This window comes from Saccostrea cucullata, unplaced genomic scaffold, assembly GCF_032062105.1.
Source record: "Saccostrea cucullata isolate Sc308-1 unplaced genomic scaffold, CSIRO_AGI_Scuc_v1 ctg9070, whole genome shotgun sequence".
In the NCBI taxonomy this organism is placed as follows: Eukaryota; Metazoa; Mollusca; class Bivalvia; order Ostreida; family Ostreidae; genus Saccostrea; species Saccostrea cuccullata.
This window is the reverse complement of record NW_026925522.1, coordinates 4,388-24,830: the sequence shown is the minus strand read 5'-3', so window position 1 is coordinate 24,830 and position 20,443 is coordinate 4,388. Positions and strand designations below refer to the sequence as shown.

The window sequence follows — 20,443 nt, the reverse complement described above, 5'->3', positions numbered from 1 at the left end:
TCAGAGTTGAGTCTCATCACTTTGTTTTTCTCACTGTTTATTCTGAGGGCAGCTTGACTTGCAATTTCATTCAATCTGTATGTCTCTAGTAGAGGGTTATCAAATTTGTCATCTGCAAATTCTAGATCTTTTTTTTAGTGCAATTCTACCTTACTCCTGTTATTTTCTGTTTCTGTGGCTCTTCTCACAATGAAATCTAACGCCGAGATCTATAGCTAGGAATCTAGACATTGTGCAACCCTGCTTCATTCCTGTTATTATCAGGGACCAGTTAGATTCTTTCCTATCTTTTAGGACTGCACATTAAAATGATTTATATTGGAGTTTTACCATTCTGATTAGTGTATCTGGGTTGCCGTATAACTTCATCATAGACCTAAGGCTCTCCCTATTGATGTAATAAAAATGCCTTTTAAAAATCAACGGAGTTTGCAAACAATATTTAGTTTTATTTGGTACCTTGTTCTATTGTGTTACGAAGTGTAGATAGTTGACCTCCTTCCTCTAATGCCAGCTTGTTCCTCACGCAGCTTTTTTTTTTTCTAGTCCATCTTTGATCCTTTGTACATAATACAGTCATGTAATTGTTTCATTTTTCTGGAGAATACTTTGCTCGACACAAACAAATGTGTGATACCTCTATAATTTTCACATACCGATCTTTCACCTTTCTTTGGAATCATCGATATCAGGCATTTCATCCAAACCGATGGTATGGTTTCTTGTTCAAAAATGTTGTGAAGTTTTTCCAAATATTTTGCTGTCGCCTCGCCAAACGCAATGGATGAGCGCACATGAACATATTGAACATTTCCACTTATATTCATTTGAAATTTAATATTATTTTTGCTACGAATAAGAAATGTATCAATTTTACGCACGTTTAAAGACAAACCTATAATAAGGAGGGAATCAGATCAAGTCTGGAAAAAAAATTGACTAGCCCTCACAAAAAGAAAACAATTCTCTCCAGTTTTTAATTTTCTGGAGAAGGGTATGTTAAAATAAGTTAAATTAATTGGCGAAGTCTTTAAATGCATTATTTTGTTCTAAATTCTAAAAAAAAAAGTTCAGAAAAAAGTAGGGAGGGTAGTAGAAACTTTGCCGACCCATTCCAACAACCGCTCTCGCCCAAGATTATATATGTCTAAATGTTATGTTCACCTGAACGGAAGTCGAGTACAAGTTAAGGACAGATGATACAATAAATTGTTTTCTTTGGTGGAGACTTAATTAATATCTCATAGGTTTAAGAAAGTGGATAATTCTTTGACCCCCCCCCCCTCCTAGACTTGGAAAATAGTAAATACTTCAATAAAATAACAAATACGGACAAATCACACTCAGTTAAGGTTTACAGATGTAAACAAATTTCAGAATATGTTAGCTTAGTGTTAACTTTTGATATAAACTTTACAAAAGTATGCCAAGCCAGGTGAATTTTATGAGGAAACGCAAAATGGTGAAAATCAGAATAAAACTAACAGGCTGATTTTGCTTTCCCTCATAAAATTCACCTGCATGGCTTGGTACTATTTCAAAAAGTTAATATTACACTTTTAGCATCAAGTTAACAAAGCTGAAATTTATTTTCATCTGATTTAAAAATGGATTGAACGCTAATACGAGATATTAAAAATTAATTTTTTTAAAGCGTATTATGCTTTATTGATTGTGTATTTTCTGCGTATATGAAGAAAAAGTCCTCTTTGAACAAAGGTGGAGCGCGGCATTCATGTTATTATATGTACCTACGTGTATTACAAAATGAAATTATGATGTGCTCTACGGTTTGAGAGTTTGCAATTTATTAATAAAACAATTTAAATTGGCCCGAGAATAGCAAAGAACTGAGATACAAGTAACAATAAAACTAATGCCAATTCGAATTCAAGGAGCACAAATGTGAAAAGATCACATAACAACCGTTTCTGTGATACACAGGTATTAAAGTGAAAAATGATTCATGTATTTACTAAGGATACAATTTTATCAACAATCTATCAATACTGATTGCTGTAAGACAAGATCGCTGACAAAAATGTGTAACAAACATGACCTCTTACTAAACTTACCACAGATTAAGGACATAAGCTAAGGAATGTTCCACCGTCTCCAAACAGATCCCCAGCATTGATTAACAATAAGTTAGAAATCTCCTATAGGCTGACTATAATTGGATTTTTTGGGATCATTTACCTTTTTTGAACGGAGATAGGACTCAATCAATCTACAAACAGACCTATTGTGTTTGAAAATTTACACCTTTTAATTTCATATAAAATTGAAGTGAGTATTCATATTATGCAAACACGATTCGATATTAACTGGAAGACCAACATTAACAATACATGTATCAAGTGTAAAAATATAAAAGGTATTCTTTATATATTTTCAAAGAATGCCGTTGCTTCTCGTTTTATTTCTTTTAATTCACTAAAAGGAAGAAATGTGCATGTTTTACTGATTGTGGTGATATAAATTCTGTATATATCACCATAAATAACTTTTCAAAGTTGAAAATAAACCTATAAAGCGATGCATCAAATAAAAGTTTCATAGTTTTAAAACACGGAGTAATTGAACTTAAAAAAGATTGAGGGCGGGGGGGTCGAAGGGGAACAATTCAAGGGCAGGCGGGACCATAGAGGGTAATAGCATACAATTTCATTGCCAAAGCTTAAAATCTTCGCCAAGAAATGAAAGATTTCACACTTGCAAAGAAAGTATAATTAATTTACGACTTTGACTTTTGACTTAGTAAAATAATTATAGTCTTCTTTATAGGACATAGGAAGTAATGGTATAAATTACGAAATAAATATCGCGAAGAACATGCATTTTTTTCTCTGAAAAAAATTGCAAAAAAATCATATAAAATAATTAAGAGCCAAAATTATTATGTGAATTATCATGATTTTTTTATGTTCCTTAAGTACTTCTCATGAAAATATTACAAAAAAAATTTATGGAAATTATTAATTACGAATTTTGGAACGCGTTTGATTGACGAATCCTGAACTTTCACATGTTCGGGAAATAACGAAAAAATCCGTCGACATTTCAGTATGTGAATAATGTCTTCATAATTAGTATAAAAACGTAGGTCAGCATTTCACTCAATGATAAATTGCTTTTACTGGCAAGATTGTTGTTTCTAATATTTTTTATTCATCAACTTGTTTGTCAATAACTTACCTCGTTTTAGAAATTGTTTATTTGTAGAGCATCCTCATGTGTATTGAATCAGCTGAAAGATAAAACCCCGTATGCTGGTGATAAAGCTAATAAGTTTAAAGTGTACCATTAAGTTGATTTCCATTTATAACGTCTTGGACTCATTTAACAAAAGAACGTACGACTAAAACCAGAAAGTTGAATTTATGATAAATTTTGACAAATAAACTATTCTGATGAAAATTGCTAGTGTAAAAATAATTTGTTTCATTCGTATAAAAAAAGAATAAAATCAGTTTTAAAAAGACGGGATGGGGGTGGGGGGGGGGGGGGGGGGGGGGGGGGGGGGGGGGGGGGGGGGGGGCTGTAAGACAGACGAACTGCCTATAGTGCGGCAGGTATTAAGTGAAAGATTCAATTATAATCTAAATTTTATTTGATATTTCATCTAATATTAAAGTATACACTTTATATGTAAAATCTCTACAATTTTCAAAAATCTCACCAAGACTGAAAATATTTGCCTACGAAAAAGCATACACACACCAAAAAGAACAAAATCGATCATTTTCTCATTCTTTAGCAAACGTTTTCAATATGAGTGGGTCTTTGCTCCATTGTTTTGAAAGATAATCATGAAATATTGCAATAAATATACATTTTTTGGTCAAATGAACTCGGAAACTTAATTACCTATTTGGATTTCTAATATGTGCATTCGGGAATGTCTTAGGAATACGCCTTTACTATTTCCAGCTAAGAGCGCCACTCATTTTCACTACCAACATTCCCTCTTTCCCGATATATAGTATTTTGACCCGAACTACGTGGCCATATTAGTAAGTGGGTTTTACTTTCGAACATTTCTACTCTGAATTTTTTCTTGAAAGTTTTTAACAGAATTAAATTTTGGTCTTAATCGTAAGTTCTTTTTTAAAACGAACTCATGAAAACTACCGGTACGTTCCTATCATCATGGTGTAGAATTTGAAATTTGTCTGGATATATATTTACAGAAACTATAACAAAGACATCTCTTCTTCCCCTTTTAGCTGACTGATTACAATATGAACGACATCGTAGAAAGGACAAGTTAGGCTTAGGCCCGTTTTTGGCCACTGATTTGGGGCGTCTTTCAAAATGATGCACCGGTGTAAAAATAAAACCCTATTGTCGCCCCTGCCACAGAATGAGTATTGTTTCTAAGTTACTGGTTGCACATAGGTCAGAGAGAGGTAAGAAAATATGTAAATTTAAAAATTGTATATTTTTTCTGCAATTTTTATCGATTAAATTGCACATAATTTTTCAAGCTTGCCTATTCGTCTATTCCATATGCATTTCCTGTGAATTAATATCCGATCATGCTATGATCCCTTACCCCTTGCAATTGACCTTCACGATTGACCTAATTAAAATAAATCAACTTCGGTGATAACTTCTGAATGACATATGAAAGGGCGTTCATATTTGACACGATAAGCCATAACATTTGACATATCACCCACAAAGACACAGAAAGCTGAGGACCACAATTCTTTGAATTTGCTTGTTTGATATAAAAATGAAAACATGATTTTTACATCAAATAAGGGGCCAGAATCGGTCTTTACCATACGTTGTCATTTTCTAATCTCGAGTAATTTAAATAAGAATTGCTACTCCACCTGACCGGAAAAAATATAATTTACACTTTTTTAAATTATTTTTATACTGGGTCTAGTGATTAGGCTATTATGGACCCAGTGATAAGACTATTTGTTACTTTAGCCTTTGTGCTGATCATTTGAGTTGGACACTTTTAATATTATCGTTTAAATGAAGAAGCTATCTTTCGCTTTTCATTGTTATCAATTATTATAAGATATCACTTAGCAAATAATCGTAGATGAGCTTACAAAATCAACAATTACAGTCAAAATTAAACATGTATACCCTTCATGATGAGATAAATGTTTGATATTCCCAAGTAAAATGTAATAAGATCCTTAATCATAGAACTTTCGTTCTAATTCTTTAATTGTCTGGTGTCTATAAATATCAAATCGAGCAAGAGTAAAAACTCTATTTTTCATTATCATTTAAAGAAGAACAATGGCTTTCTTAACAAAACAAGGACTTTCAAAACTTCGAATAATTTCGATCATTCTTCTATCATTTGCTTTCATCTTCCAGATAGTTGCAGTTGCAGCAAACAAATGGAGTGAAATAGACTCAGAATATCATGGTCTCTCTATTAAGGCCTACCAGAGTCTTTGGACAGAATGCGTAATACAAGACACACCGTCAGCATACCCAAAACCTAAAAACATGGAAGTTGGTAAGTTTTTTTTTCCCGTTACCATTGGATTTTGTCAGTTAAACACGCTCTATCATAACAATACTTTAAAATAGCCGAGTCAACACTCACTTGGGTGAGAACTGGAACCTTTTTCTTTCTTTTTTCTTTTTGTTTCTTTCTTTCATTTTCTTTCTTTTTATGCGTGTGTTTTTCAAAAGAAATGCTCAAAGCATATGTATATATTGTACACGTTTATACACGCTGACGAAATATATCGAATAGAATTAATTAGTGTTTTAAAGTTGTAAATATATTTTACCCCTTTATTTCAAAGGAATTTCAATAGGTCAGTCAAGGCTTATTACAATTGTTCCTTGTGTCACCATTTCCCCCACGAATCCATTACATATAATAATTTTAAGAATATATTGAATATAAACTATGTGAGAACTAGGGTTTCCAAGAATAAAGCATACACTGTTACATTTTCCCGAATTATTTATTTTTGAATGCAGCTGTATACATTTCGGTGTAATTTTATTTTATAATTTGGTATTGTAATATCATTTGCAAACAGAAACAACTTTTTAAGGGTGAAAAATATGGGTGCATGCAAATAGCAATTTATTTCATTTATGTGAAAAATATCTTTTTATATTATAACATTTTCTCTTTATAACACACAAATAATAATATTAAACATAATAAAACATTTTCAAAGTGCCCTGTATAATAAAAAATAACTCCGGGTTGCTACACAATCAAACTGTACATGTAGTAAAATAAATGTACAAAATGGTAATTAAAGCTTTAAAAGAATAAGAAATTGAAAGATGCATAAAAATAAAGATGCATACAAGAAAATGCAAAAATTAAATTTAATAACATAAAGCAATCAAATAATTACAATTACAAAAATTTCTCATGTATTAATATTATGCTAAAGAAAAAAAGATACAAACGAGTTTAAAAGCAGTATTTAAAACAATTAAAAAATAGAAATCATAGTGTTCAAAACTCAGGAAAAGCTTAACAAAGTTTGTTTTTATAGCACTTTTTGAAGACATGTATCCCTACTTTGAGCAACATTTATGTGTGTTGGAAGTTCATTCCAAAATTTCAGGCAACCCATTCCTTTCTCCAAAAGTCTCAACTTTTAATTTATGAAAAATATTCATAATTTGCAACACTCTTACAGAGTTTAAATTTATTCCTTTACAAAATAGCTTGAACACACTAAATATGGCAAAAAATTATTATTTTCCCTGTAATATTATAATTTTGTCAGGTTTCTGTTAAATTCTGTTAATTGAAATTTGGAAGAAAATACTTATATTTTTATTAAACTAATTTAGATTTGAGTTCTAATTGAATGTTCACTATTTTTAATTCAACTAATATATGCAATATTATGCAAAGAAGGCAATTATCTAAAACACATGGGTCTACCATGAAAACATGTGCGTAAATTCATCTTCAAGAGCATGATATTGCTAAGATTATATCTTATATATAAGTACTCTAAAGTTGACATCAAGAAGATGCTTGGGTTTCTGATTGACAATATCTATGTGGTTTTTGGAGACCAGGTGTTCCAACAATCTATTGGAATTCCCATGGGTACAAATTGTGCTTCGTTATTAGCAGACTTATTTTTATATTCATATGAAGCAGAATTTATGCTAAATCTTATGTGTGAAAAGAAGAAAACACTTGCTGTGGCCTTCAACTCGACATTCAGATATATCGACGACATATTGTCAATAAATAATTGTAATTTCCATTCCTACGTCGATACGATATATTCTGGTGCACGTGAGCTTGAGATAAAAGATACCACAGAGTCTGACACTTCTGTTTCATACTAGGATATTTTACTTGAAAAAGACACTAATGGTAATCTAACAACCAAACTAAATGATAAACGTGACTTTTCTATCGTCAACTTCCCTTACTTATGCAGCAATATACCTTCATCACCTGCATACGGAATATATATATCTCAGTTGATTCGATACGCAAGAGCATGCTCTACGTATGAACAATTTCTAAAACGAGGTAAATTATTGACAAGCAAGTTGATGAAACAAGAATATCAGCAGTTTCGTTTAAAGTCATCATTTCGTAAGTTTTATGGTCGATACAATGACCTTGTCAGCAAATACAATTTATCACTGAGTCAAATGCTGACTGACTTTTTTCATACCAATTGTTAGTCCATTATTTATACACTGAATTGACGACGGATTTTTTCCGTTATTTCCTGATCGTGACAAGGAGCACACGGCGGGTGTGACCGGTCGGCAGGTGAAGCTCACTCCTCCATGGCACCTGATCCCACCTCTGATGTTTCGGGGGTCCGTGTTTGCTCTGCTCTTATTTTGTATTGTTTTATGGACTTTGAGATTGAATACTGTTCGTTATCTCCATATCCTTCCCTCATCGAGCTAACAAATTTACATCCTTAGATTTAACACTACAACAAGATATATATCTATATTTATACAAGTATTGAGTAAAGCCCAGTGTCGGATAGTAAGTTTGCAAGTATCATCAAATTGTTTGAAAAGGAGAACAAAGGATTATCAAGGATTCGTTAAACTTTGGTATAGTTCTGAGTTTGGATTTTAAACACCGTTGTTTATAGAATGTCGCAATTATTTCCTTGTATCCAAACACCTGCTTTGGATTAGGTCCTCAACAATGCTTTGGATAAATCCCACTGTTCTTGATAACGTTACATACAACTACAAATTAGGATAAAACAATTAGAAATATAATAATAATAATGAAGAGATGTACGCACTAGAATGTGATATCAATTGAAGGTTAAGTTAAGGTTGACTTTTTGTTATCGTTTTACAATCTTAGATTACATTAAATAGTTTCCTTACTTACCAACCTCGTGATGAGATGGAATTCATTTTGTGAATCAGTATAAATATAAAACTTGGATACTATTATGGTAAAAATGCATCCAATTCTTCTGTTGCATTACAACCTGAATCTAAAACTGTTAATATTTTGAAAATATGAATGAAAAAATACATGTACATATTATTTTTTTAAAAAGCATTACATGAAATTTGTGAATATTTTTCACACCTCGCATAACGTTATGAAACCCCACAAAGCATCTTTCTTTTTTGGGAAACTGTAGATCACTAAATTTTCGAAAAACCTTTTTTCGCGAGATTGGCATTAATTATGATAAGCGAGACAAAATTTTCACAATTGTGGTTATTATTCTATCGCAAACTGTCTCGTGTAATTACGCGAAAAGTAAGTTCCCGCGAATAAAAAGTGATTTACAGTATTTCACTGGAAAAAACATAAATTGTTACCTATGAACTCATTTTATGATAAACATGATTTCAACTTTTCTTTCTTTGAACCTTTTTTTGTATAGCAATTCGAGGGTAGCGAACTATATATTTGGCACACAAATAGCCATAATCATGTTTTATTATAAAAGGCAAATGTTACTTAATGTTTGGTCAATGTTTATGAGGTCACAAAGAGAAAATGATGCCAATCATTAATTGAATTGATTGTTAAGGAAGGGGGATGGTTAACATGGTGTTTCTTTTGGTGCCCAGTAAAATTAAGTAGAAAACGCACTAAAACCTAATTAATTAATTCGCGATTTACCTTAAAATCACTCTCGTATTCCTGCATATGGATTTTTTGTCTCCAAGCTGATTCGATATGAAAGAACATCTCCATGAACGATGAAGTTTTAAAGCGAAGCAAGGTAATAACCGGGGAATTTATGAAAAAAAGACATACCAAAAATCTCGTAGGGAATAATTCATTTGCAAGTTTTATATTCTACACTGACCTTATCAGCAAATGCAATGCTAAATAAAGTTTTTCATACATGTACTAATTATTAGGCAAGTACTTTGAAGTTCACACTTAAATTTCTTCATTTACCCGACCATGATAAAGAGCACACGGTGGGTGTGGTCGATCGACAAGAATGTCTCTTCCTCCATGGCACCTGATCCCATCTCTGATTTATTTTAGGTTCATGTGTGGTCTGTTCCCTCTTTGTATCGTTTTAATGAACTTCTGAGCCTTATTTTGACTAGTTTGTTTCATTTGATATTTTCCATGCTTCAGAATTTTATCTGATGCGTTATACTTCCAAAACAAGACCACCTGTACTATATATGCGTACATTATAATGATTTTCTTGTCTTCATTGCAGAATGGAAGAAGGATTTGCAGATCATAGAAATAATGTGCATCGTGCTTGGACTGACCTCGCTTTCATTGTTGCTGTCAGTCTCTGTGTTAACCGTGGTAGCAACAAAAACTATTGTAGCTGGAATATTTCGGGCTCTGGCAATCATAACGACTATTGTGACAAGTAATCTTTTATAAATATTCATAATAAAAGAGGTTTGCTTTTATTACATTAGAAATTTAAATTAATTAAATTCTTATTATGGAATACCGGTATATACTTTTATTTTTTTATTTCAGGTTTATTGATAATAATCGGAGCTCTGTTATACAACTACCAGAAAGTGAAGATGTTTTCTTTCAATGCGCGGAATCCGGCCAGTAACTACCCTATACAGGACGAGAGGGTGTCCTACGGCTTCATACTGTCCGTGGTCAGCAGTGTCCTACTGTCTACATCCGCCGTGATTGAAATCAGTCAGCTGATCATAGCGGATAGTAAAGACTCCAGTCACAGAGGGATACAGCCACTGAACAACCTAGACAAGAAACCGGATGAAAAAAATTAACTCCAAACCATTTTTTGCTACTTTGAAATAATGTGATACGTCAATATAAATGTAATAAAAAATTTACATACTTAATGCTCTTGAGTTCTGAGACAATGACATTGTTTTTCTGATATTTGACAAATTAAGTGATAGTTTGCAATCTGTGTAAAAATCAATTCTTCTTGAACGTGACATGAAAACTCTTCCCACCCTTATCTTTCAGCAGTTTAGATAGATTGATTGTTAAGGTTACATGTGATGATTTCATAAAGTATCTAAATCCAAAAGTCAATACATTTAGACCCACGGAAAATTAATCGTAGCACGAAAGCTTTGGGGATATGTATTTAGTTATTAGAAGCATCTGCCAAAAATCTTTGTCGTCGACTACTTATCTATGTTGTCCCTGACTGGGAACATACGATATCTACCATTACTCAATTTCGATCGGTCTAAACAATTTAACGATGAACCATTTGTTTCGCTTCTGTCGTTTAAACAAACTTGGTTGTGACATTGAGTTAAACACAGGGTAATTTTTCAAATCACTTCGGTACCCCGTTGTCGTTTTCTCTTGTCAATGTATCTTATATCATAGATTTTCACAAGTACTGATCAATGCTTGATTGATTAATGTTAACAATGAAAGTGTCCTAGCTTTTCCTTCAAATTGATAACAAAGATGGACTAGAGAATTCTTTTTTCCCCAAAATAAAGGGTACTTACTATTAATGTAAGTATCGTTTAAATAAATCACATACTACAAGCATCCTGAATTCCATCTACAATGTATTGTTTTTTTTTCAATATGAACATTGAAGAAAAATATTTTGCCGGTTGGTCTGTGTTTTACTAAAATTGTTATTAATCTAATCAGAAGCCACTTGGATCATCTAATCAGAGGCTATATGGATGTACAATGTAGATACATGTATTTATCATAGTAAATTATATCAATTTATCCTCATAAGGTTATTTTATATCTTTTTGTGAGGGAGGAGTCAATTTCAATGAATTTTAAAAAAATCAATTGGGATTTTAATTAGCCCAAAAACCTTTGCCAAAGGCTTTTGGGATGATAGATACTTCTCCTTTTTTATGAAATTGTTGGGGTTTTTTTTAAATAAGAATGTCAGATTTTGTGTACATAAATTTTAAATAGTTTAGGCTGTGAAAGATAGTTTCCCCCTATTTTTGCACAATAAAGATATTTACTATCACATAACAAATATTGGCCATCAAAGCTTTTAAAATCTTCTGAATGGGATTTTTAAAGATACTATATATATATATATATATATATATATATATATATATATATATATATATATATATATATATATATATATATATATATATATATAAAGCACTAAAAATGACCAACGACACGAACAATAAAAATTGTCGAATTTTCGGGACGCCCTGTCCCTTCCTCAGGACAAAGAAAAGAGTTAAAAAGTCATAAGAACAAAGGAAAAAGCGAAACAAAAAACAACTAGCACTACTACTAAACTACTAAACACTATATATTTACATACTTAGTTACATGTTGATTTGGAAATTTTTAAGAACACTATTAAAGAAAGAATTTGGACCGCTATGAAATGCGTCCGGTCTATCGGGTATCGGGCGTCCCGAAAATTCGACAATTTTTATTGTTCGTGTCGTTGGTCATTTTTAGTGCTTTTTATAAATTTCCATCCGTGACCTTGTATCTACTTGATAGATCCGACATTTAGGATATACAGTGTTGTTGGTTTTTTTAGTGCTTTTTATATATATATATATATATATATATATATATATATATATATATATATATATATATATATATATATATATATATATATATATATATATATATATAAATGAATAAAAATAAAATATATAAAAAGTTAATTTATTTCTATTTTTCAAAAAAAGTCATTGATTTTCATGCAAAGTTTAACAAGGAATTTTCTAAAATGAAAATAAAACTAATATTTTTCAACTCAATTTCTTTCCACGACTGACAAAATCTTGACCAAACTCTAAATTCACGTCATCTAAAGCTCTGTCATATTAGTACTAAATCATACAACCCTAAGATAATACAAAGCGTTGAATAATTGAATATTGAAATGTGCTTTTTTGCAGTTTTCAGATTTCATACGTTTGTAGAAATAGAGAAATAAGGCGTTGATATATATCGTGACAATGTAAAAGAATTGCATATAAATTGACATTATAACACAAGGTAACTCTGAAGTGGCTTCGTATATAAGAATATGATAATTAAAATAAACAAGTTTGCCCATATCAGCATTGAACATATTAAGCAAAATAAATCAATATTTTTCACTTTTATCACCAAAATAATTTTAAACAGATAAACTTTACAATATTGAATATTTACTCTTTAGTTCCATTGTAAATGTTTGAGTTTTATTCAAAATCCCGAAAGGACTTATTTGCTGTGTACAAACCAGTTTACCCGCTAGATTATGTATTTACGACTTCCATATTAGGTTGCAGAAATGTCCAATTTAAAGATAAGGCCTTGGGAAGATGATATCAGGGACGGGCAAATCAATAGTAAATAAAAGAACACAATAAATCTTAACTGTGCCAGACTTATCAGTGGTAAATTCTCTTCTTTTCAGAACAAAGCTACACCCGAATTACATTGTAATCGCGAAGGTTGATATTTATAATTTATTCATTTGAGAACCCTTTTTACTACAGGAACTATATGATTAAAAAAAAAGAAAATAAGTTATATGAATTGTCATAGAAAATTAAATGACCAATAAGATAATATTGAGATAAATTATCCACATCATTTGATTTGAGAAAATATAATTTTCTTCTTTTCATGACCGGGGATTTTGTATGCAAAACAATTGCAATGTTTTCTTTTATGAAAAGAATCATAATTTTCAAATTGGATTTTGTTTGTTGTTTAACGTTCCTCTCAGGAATTTTTCACTCATATGGAGACGCAACACAAGCCAATGGAGAGCTGCAAATTTTATCTTATATTTGGCACTTATAATTAGTGCTATTGAGCTGTGAGGGATCTTTATTTTTGTGCCAACACCTACTGCGACAAGGGGCCTCGGTCTATACGGTCTCATCCGAAGGACCGGTCTCCACTTTCTACATTGGGAATCAATATATTAAGGTTGTTTGACATGCATTAACTTGTATAACTACGGAATTTAATAAATCGTAAGAACTAAACCATGGAATTGTAGGATATATCCTGCCCATGGTTTTAGCATCACCGAATACGAGATAAAACAAACAGAGTGAGTGATAACAATGTTTTAATTTGACAACACTTTTCAATAGCCAAAGCTCTCCCCTTTTAAAGTCTAAAAACAATCCTTGTTAGCGGAAGTGTAATTTAAAATTTGTATAATTTATTTTTTAAAGATCTTCTTCTTTACAAAATGTCTTGTTGCACAAAGTGTGGAGTGACTAAATATCGTGCATTTACTTTAATTCTGCTTGGAGTGGCTATAGCTATCCAGTCCGTGTCGGTTGCACTTCCGGTGTGGAGTGAGATAAACACAAACTACTTTACATACACCATCAGGGCGTATCAAAACCTGTGGACAGTTAATATCCTTGAGGATGGGCAAGCTGGAGCCTTCCCAAAAGAAAAGTCGAAGATGAATGTCGGTAGGTTATTGTTATAGAATGTCCATTGAATATATTTTACACCTGTCCTTGATCTTATTTAGATCCCTATTTTTTTCAAGTTCAAGTCATATGACATATCAAACACATCACCTAGTATATAATTGTTCATTCCCAGCAATAACATGTCATTTCTATCAATATTTCGATTTCATATTACACCATTTCTAGTTACTACAACAACAATTGATAATAAATAAATAAATACAATGTGTAAATAGTAAAAAAAAAGTTTTAAAAAGTACTTTGAAAGGATATTTGAAATCGATTTTCTTATGCAAAAATATCAAATATTGAACCAGTTTAAACAATCTTGGTAATAGAGGATACAAAATGTGATGAATCCATAGGAATGTTAAATAAATTACTTTGAAAATCCTACAAAACATAAGATAGCCACACTTTTTAGTAAATATTGAAGCATGTATTCACGTAAAGAATTGGAAATCTCGAGTTTTCTTTTGTTTTGTAATTTGATTTGCATGTTTGTTTGGGGTTTTTGTTTATTTGCGTGGTTGTTTTCTTCTCATCGGGATTTTTAAAATCAATTAATGTACATAAACAAAAACTTTTTCAAGATATTTTGGTAAATAAGCACCCTCATACATTTATAAAAGTGCTACATATAAATCTGATTTCTATAGATGGACATACCTGAACAAAATACATGTATATATGGAAAACGACAATTTAAAATTTCAGAGTTACGAAACAAAACTTGAAAAAACAGATACATGTACTTTTAATGGATTATGAACAAATGGCTTTGCATCTTACAGGTTGGAAGAAAGACCTACAGAATGTAGAGGTTACTTGTATTGTAGCAGGGTTGCTCGGTTTATTCTTGCTTTTGCTGTCGTCGATTACTCGCAAGATGGCCCTGTTAGCAGGAATCTGTCGACTTTTTGGAATTTGTTTTAGTCTCTTAGCAGGTGATCTGTTTAAATGTATTAAGAATTGCTATACTATTTGCTTTTCATTTTTATCCCCCTTTGCATGTTTTTTCCTTATATATTTTTCAATTCGCGGTAAAAATAAGTTTGTTCCCCTTTAATGTTCTTGTATTTTATTTAAAACAATTACCATTCTGTTTGGATTTTGCAGCTATAGAGGTACTGGTGGGTTCCCTTCTGTATGAATATCAACACAGAGAAATTTTCTCTATCAATGCGAAAGATCCAAAAAACTACTACCCCACAGACAAACTGGAGCTATCATCCGGGTTCTTCATCTCCACCACTGCTGGTGCTTTGTACGCACTAGTGGTGACTGTCGAAATTGTGGTCTTAGCAGCAAATAATGTGAAGTCAGAAAAGGAAAAGAATATGGTGACATCATTTTCATAGAGCTTTGCATTGTGTGCATGTCCTATTTATGGTGATTTACAAATCATATAAAGATTCTGAAGATTCTGTAATCTAAGAATAAAACCCAAAGGGCTATATATACAACATTGTTATTAAATGTACCCCCGGCAAAAATCTCCTTAAATAAGGTCTATTATAACGAAAGTTCGTAAAAAGATTAAACAATCAATGTATGTTTTGTAAGACATAAAATTTTGTATTTTCTGAATTATACAAATATTTAACTTGTGTCAGTTGTTCTAACAATGAAACACAATACATAGGATCTCGTATGTTGTTCAATAGGACATTGAGAGATGCAATTGACCTTTGGCTCGGGCTTTTAGTACATGACATTCTGATTACATGAGAGACTACTTATATTTAAATAGTTCTGATATCACTATAAGCGACGATGTTGGAAGACATGAAAACTTCTCTATTTAGAACATCAAGAACAGTTAGAAATGGCCAAAGATTGACAAAACATTCATGTTTGAAATTTCTTTTGTTCAAATCTATAAACATTAATAGATGTCTAGCCCTTCAAAACAATCACAAGACAATTTTAATTAAATCTTTATCCAATATTTTGACATGTTCCGTTTTCATCAAATTGAAATATTGAAAAAAAGAGGAACAAGCTAGTGTCTCTAATTTTACATGAAATGAATTTGTTTGCGTTGCATAAATCTAATCGAAATTGCCACTCCATCCGAAAATGGTATCCTCTCAAATTACCCCCTGAGTAACTTAAGTTGATCGAATGAAAAACAATTGCTTTACTGTCTTGTTTGTTGTACATTTGAAAGCTGAACCAATTCCAAATCCGTCAAGTTTCTTTTCTTTGGCAAGGAATCCTTTTGATTCTTTTCGTAGAATGTTGTTTTGCTGTTCCTATTTCTCAGTTCAACTTCGACTCATAAAAATTGTCAACGAATTCTTACTTTTGTGTTTCGTTTGAAATTAAAGGCAGATATATATGTTACTAGCAGCAGATCCGTTGCGTTGTTCATTCAACTACCTCTCTAATTTTAGACGTATTTTTAACCACTGACCCTTTACATGTACACTCGTCTCGCTAGACTATTAAACTCGCTTGTTTTGCATTTTCCGTCATGCAACAAAAATTCATAACAGGCGAGTTTATTATTGTAGAAGGTTAGGAGGTATATAAAAAATATGTCTAAAATTAGGGAGTGAAAGGTTGTAATATTATCAATGCTGAAAAGTGGAGAATTTCTTCCAAACCGTGTACAGAAATATAAATTACACAATATTTGCATCGCGGAATCTGTAGCTTTATGGGCAAAGACTAATATTTAAAACCATAACGCTACAGATTTACAGCTAATATATATGTAACATACATGTGCGTATGTAAAAACTAAAAGTAAACAGGCGTATTTTGGCGTTTAAATCGCTAAAATCATCAGTATAAATCATTCATACATGAAGTTTAAGGTGAAATATCCCTCAGACTGTTCGTCCGCTGGTCCACTTATTTTTCATACTGTCGCCATTTATATTGATCGTCTAAACTATCAAATCAAGTTGGATTTATTCAAATCTAAAATATATATGAGCTTTGACAGTCGATAAAAATGAATAATGTGTTTTCAAATTTTGTACCATAAGTTACTTTATAGCGTGAGTCATCAACTACCTAAAAAGTAAATAACATCAAAACGAATATTTTATAATACACTCTATACAACATTCTCTCTCGTTGTATCTTTTTAAATCACAGACAACTTCTTCAATAAAAACGAAATTGAAAATGTTTACATGTTGTTATTGTTCTTAAACAAATTTAATTCGTCCAAAATCATTGACTCTACAAACAAGTACCCTGAGGTTGATTTTAAAAGGATGCTGGAGTTCCTCATGAGCAACATATACGTACATGTAGTCTTCAAAACCTTATCCCGATGGACTCTGTTTGTGCTCCTTTAAACTCCTGTCACACCGGGGCTGCGTCCTTACGGCGACTGCACGGCGTCCTCAAAAAATGCAAAACGCCGAGGTGATCGCAGTAGAGTCTCCTACAGCGCCGTGACAACGCGGCGAGATCTCCATTGAACGCCGTAGGGTCGCGTCGGGTCTCCTAGAACGCCAGAGGACGGCGATCACTTTGGGCATGCACAAAGTACGCGCCGTGTGATCGCGGTCTGATAAGAACGCAGTAGAAACGTAGTATGATCGCTGTAGCAGCGCGGTGAGATCTCCAACAACGTAGTGGGAGCTCCGTACAAACGCCGTGAAGACGCACATGATCGCGGTACGAACGCAGTGATAGTAGACTGCGCTTCCACGGAGACCTCACGGAGATGTCGCGGAGTCCTTGGAGATGTCACTGCGTTTCTATCGCGTTTTTACGGCGCTTCTAATGAGATTTATCGTCTTGTTATTTTTCCGACAGCGATTACACGGCGACAGCACGGAGTTGTCACCGCGATCGTTGCGCTCTCGTGGCGTTTCTACAGCGTCCGTTGGCGATCACAATGCGCTTTCACGGCGTTGTTAGAGCGTTGTTAGCCAGCTCACAAAACAAGAGCAATGGGATCATAATTCCAACGTATTTGATTCACTAGGAGCATATAAGTAAAACATGGAAGAGAAAATTACACCAGAACTTGTTCTGCTGTTTCACTTAAATTTTGTAGAAAACTTTTCAGTGTGTTTATTTTTTTTTTACGTTCATAATAAAATCAAAGAAAATCTAACAACACATCTGAACCGATAAAATTGAAAAAAAAAAGAGTTTAATCATAAAAGTATTAATAATTTAGTACTAAATTATTTAAATAGAACATTTTTAATTATTAAGAATTTTTTCTTGGCATGATAAGAAGTCTTTTCATCGTGTAACTTGAATCTTTAAACAAAAATGTTTTACATTCCTTCTGAATATATATCAATGAGTATAGAACGCATTGTGAACGTATTGTGAACGCAGCCAGCGCAGTGAGAACGCCGTGAACACGAGGTGAAAACTCCTAACGCGCCGTGAAAACTCCGCGGAAGCGCAGTCAGTCGCCGAGAGATCTCCGTGGGAACGCAGTAGATCGCCGTGAGATCGCCGTAGAATCGCGACCGTCGCAGTAGGAACGCCGTGACATCTTCACATTGTGAAAATTTTACAGAAATTTGCGCAATTTTCCTGCGATTCCACGGCGATTTAAAAAATTTAACAACGCCGTAATGACTCCGTGTGAACGCAGGTCGGTGTGACAGGGCCTTAAAACCCCAGTCACATTTCCAAAAACAACCAACGGCCGACGGGTTTTGAAGCAAAAATGGGATTCTTCGGGTGACAATCGTCAGTTCATCGGCCGTTGTCTTGCCCGATTTTGACCTCTTTTTTTGTCGGCCGACCAATTTTGTGTCCATCGTTCCAAGTTATAATTTTTAATGCGTCGGTGGCCGATTCCTTCAATTGATTTATCCGTTGACCAACCTTCGATCATCGTCCGACCATCGGCGGTCAGTTTATCAAGTCGGTCGTCCGTCGTTGGACAAAAAGGGTGTTTAAAATTTCGGCCGACGCTTAAAATCAAACTGTAGCTCTGAGCTCGATGATCGGACGCCGATTGGCCGACTTGTGAATATTTAACCTAGTAAGGATACATAACATAAACAAAATTTTGATGCATGGATTGATATAATTTTTTTGAATGGGAATAACATGAATAATTAATCCGTAAGATATAATGAAATCTTAAGTATTCTTTGCTGCTTAGATATGCACCATTTGTCGTTTTTATGCAATTCCATACAAAATTTTGCACACAATTTTTCAACATTGAGTCACATTTTTTTTAAGATTCTGCCACTTTGCCTTGCAAACATTACTCACGTCACCTATCTGAATATAGATCTATAAAAAATATTGCTGAATTCGAAAGAAAAAAGGTTTTTTAGTGTTATTTATCCAAGTCATCGGTGTCCCTATAGGTATTAATGTGACTGCTCAGTGTCGCCCGATACTGTATCGGCCGATCATGTTCTTTCAGTCGACAAGACCAGAAAAATTTATTCGCCCGATCATCAGCTTAAATGTGACCTAGGCATTACCAGCCAAAGCAAGCGATTCACATATAAGCTGAAGTTGATAGAATTTCAACAAACTCATTTGAAGTCAGCATATTTTGTAAATCCTGTGGTGGTTATGATAACGTTTTTGGCTAATATAGTCTAATATCTGGTGGTATTTTGCTGACTTGTTTCACACAACTTGTGACGCCTTATTTTGTTCTTTGATATAAATCTGAATACAGAATGACTGTCTACTATATCAAGATTACATGACAAGTACGTACTGATCCTTACTAACAAAGCAGGTATCAACATTGTATTAGTTTGTAAGTGTATTTTAGAAAAACTTGGATTTAATTCTACAAGTGGTAATCAAACTTAAACTCATCAGTTCTCTTTCTAAGGAAACATTCTTCAAAATCATTTGTCAGATTTGAATGTTTTTTGTTTTTTTTTTTGATATCCCAAACAACCATAATGAATTCAAATTATCATACCTCTATTGGATTCCGAAACTTCATTAAATTCCTAACAATCAGAAATACCTAGCGGATTCCAGTAAATGTTCAAGTAACCCTCTGTCTTTACTCCTCACTAAAATATTAACAGTAGTGAAGGTGAAACTTCAAGAGTATTGTGTAACAATATATTCGAGAAGTGTTGTAAATCAGATGCAGATGCTTACAAATTCAAAGGAACTTTTGAAAAAAATTGAAATCAAAAGATTTTACTAATATCAACAGCTGAAAAATTTGCGCAACCATTCCCCACGATAAATTAAAGTCGCGGCTTTTTTAAAAAATAATATTTACAGGTGCTTTTTCAATGAAAATGGAACTCGTAAATTTACTTACCTTGTCATTGGTCATTTGCAAAATTATTTTGTTCAAAAACATTGATTGTACACACAAGTACACTGAAGTTGACATCAAAAAGATGCTTGAGTTTCTGATTGACAATATCTATGAAGTTTTTGGAGACCAGTCTTTCAACGATCTATTGGAATTTCCATGGGTACCAAATGCGTCTCATTATTAGAAAACCTATTTTTTTTATCAACATGAAGCAAAATTTGCTCAAAATTTTATACGTGAAAAGAAGAAATTAGTTGCTGTAGCCTTTAACTCGACATTTAGATATACTGCGTTTTGAAACGAGTTGATGAAACATGAATA

At 32.8% G+C, this 20,443-nt stretch overlaps 2 protein-coding genes across 2 annotated transcripts; both read left to right on the top strand.

Moving 5' to 3' along the window:
• The first annotated feature begins 5,271 nt into the window (after positions 1 to 5,271).
• On the top strand, positions 5,272 to 10,300 carry LOC134269084 (uncharacterized). Its single transcript, XM_062751305.1, has 3 exons — positions 5,272 to 5,497; positions 9,672 to 9,833; positions 9,950 to 10,300. The coding sequence occupies exons 1-3, from the start codon at positions 5,272 to 5,274 to the stop codon at positions 10,216 to 10,218; spliced, it is 657 nt and encodes a 218-aa protein (XP_062607289.1). The 3' UTR covers positions 10,219 to 10,300.
• A 3,334-nt stretch (positions 10,301 to 13,634) lies between these two features.
• On the top strand, positions 13,635 to 16,069 carry LOC134269085 (uncharacterized). Its single transcript, XM_062751306.1, has 3 exons — positions 13,635 to 13,866; positions 14,664 to 14,816; positions 14,989 to 16,069. The coding sequence occupies exons 1-3, from the start codon at positions 13,635 to 13,637 to the stop codon at positions 15,228 to 15,230; spliced, it is 627 nt and encodes a 208-aa protein (XP_062607290.1). The 3' UTR covers positions 15,231 to 16,069.
• The last annotated feature ends 4,374 nt before the right edge of the window (positions 16,070 to 20,443 follow it).

Excerpts from the sequence above, each read along its gene's own strand:
- LOC134269084 (XM_062751305.1), top strand. The coding sequence starts at position 5,272 with ATGGCTTTCTTAACAAAACAAGGACTTTCAAAACTTCGAATAATTTCG. Across the intron at positions 5,498-9,671 it reads ACCTAAAAACATGGAAGTTG|AATGGAAGAAGGATTTGCAG; the intron begins GTAAGTTTTTTT and ends TCTTCATTGCAG. Across the intron at positions 9,834-9,949 it reads CATAACGACTATTGTGACAA|GTTTATTGATAATAATCGGA; the intron begins GTAATCTTTTAT and ends TTTTTATTTCAG.
- LOC134269085 (XM_062751306.1), top strand. The coding sequence starts at position 13,635 with ATGTCTTGTTGCACAAAGTGTGGAGTGACTAAATATCGTGCATTTACT. Across the intron at positions 13,867-14,663 it reads AAAGTCGAAGATGAATGTCG|GTTGGAAGAAAGACCTACAG; the intron begins GTAGGTTATTGT and ends TGCATCTTACAG. Across the intron at positions 14,817-14,988 it reads TTGTTTTAGTCTCTTAGCAG|CTATAGAGGTACTGGTGGGT; the intron begins GTGATCTGTTTA and ends TGGATTTTGCAG.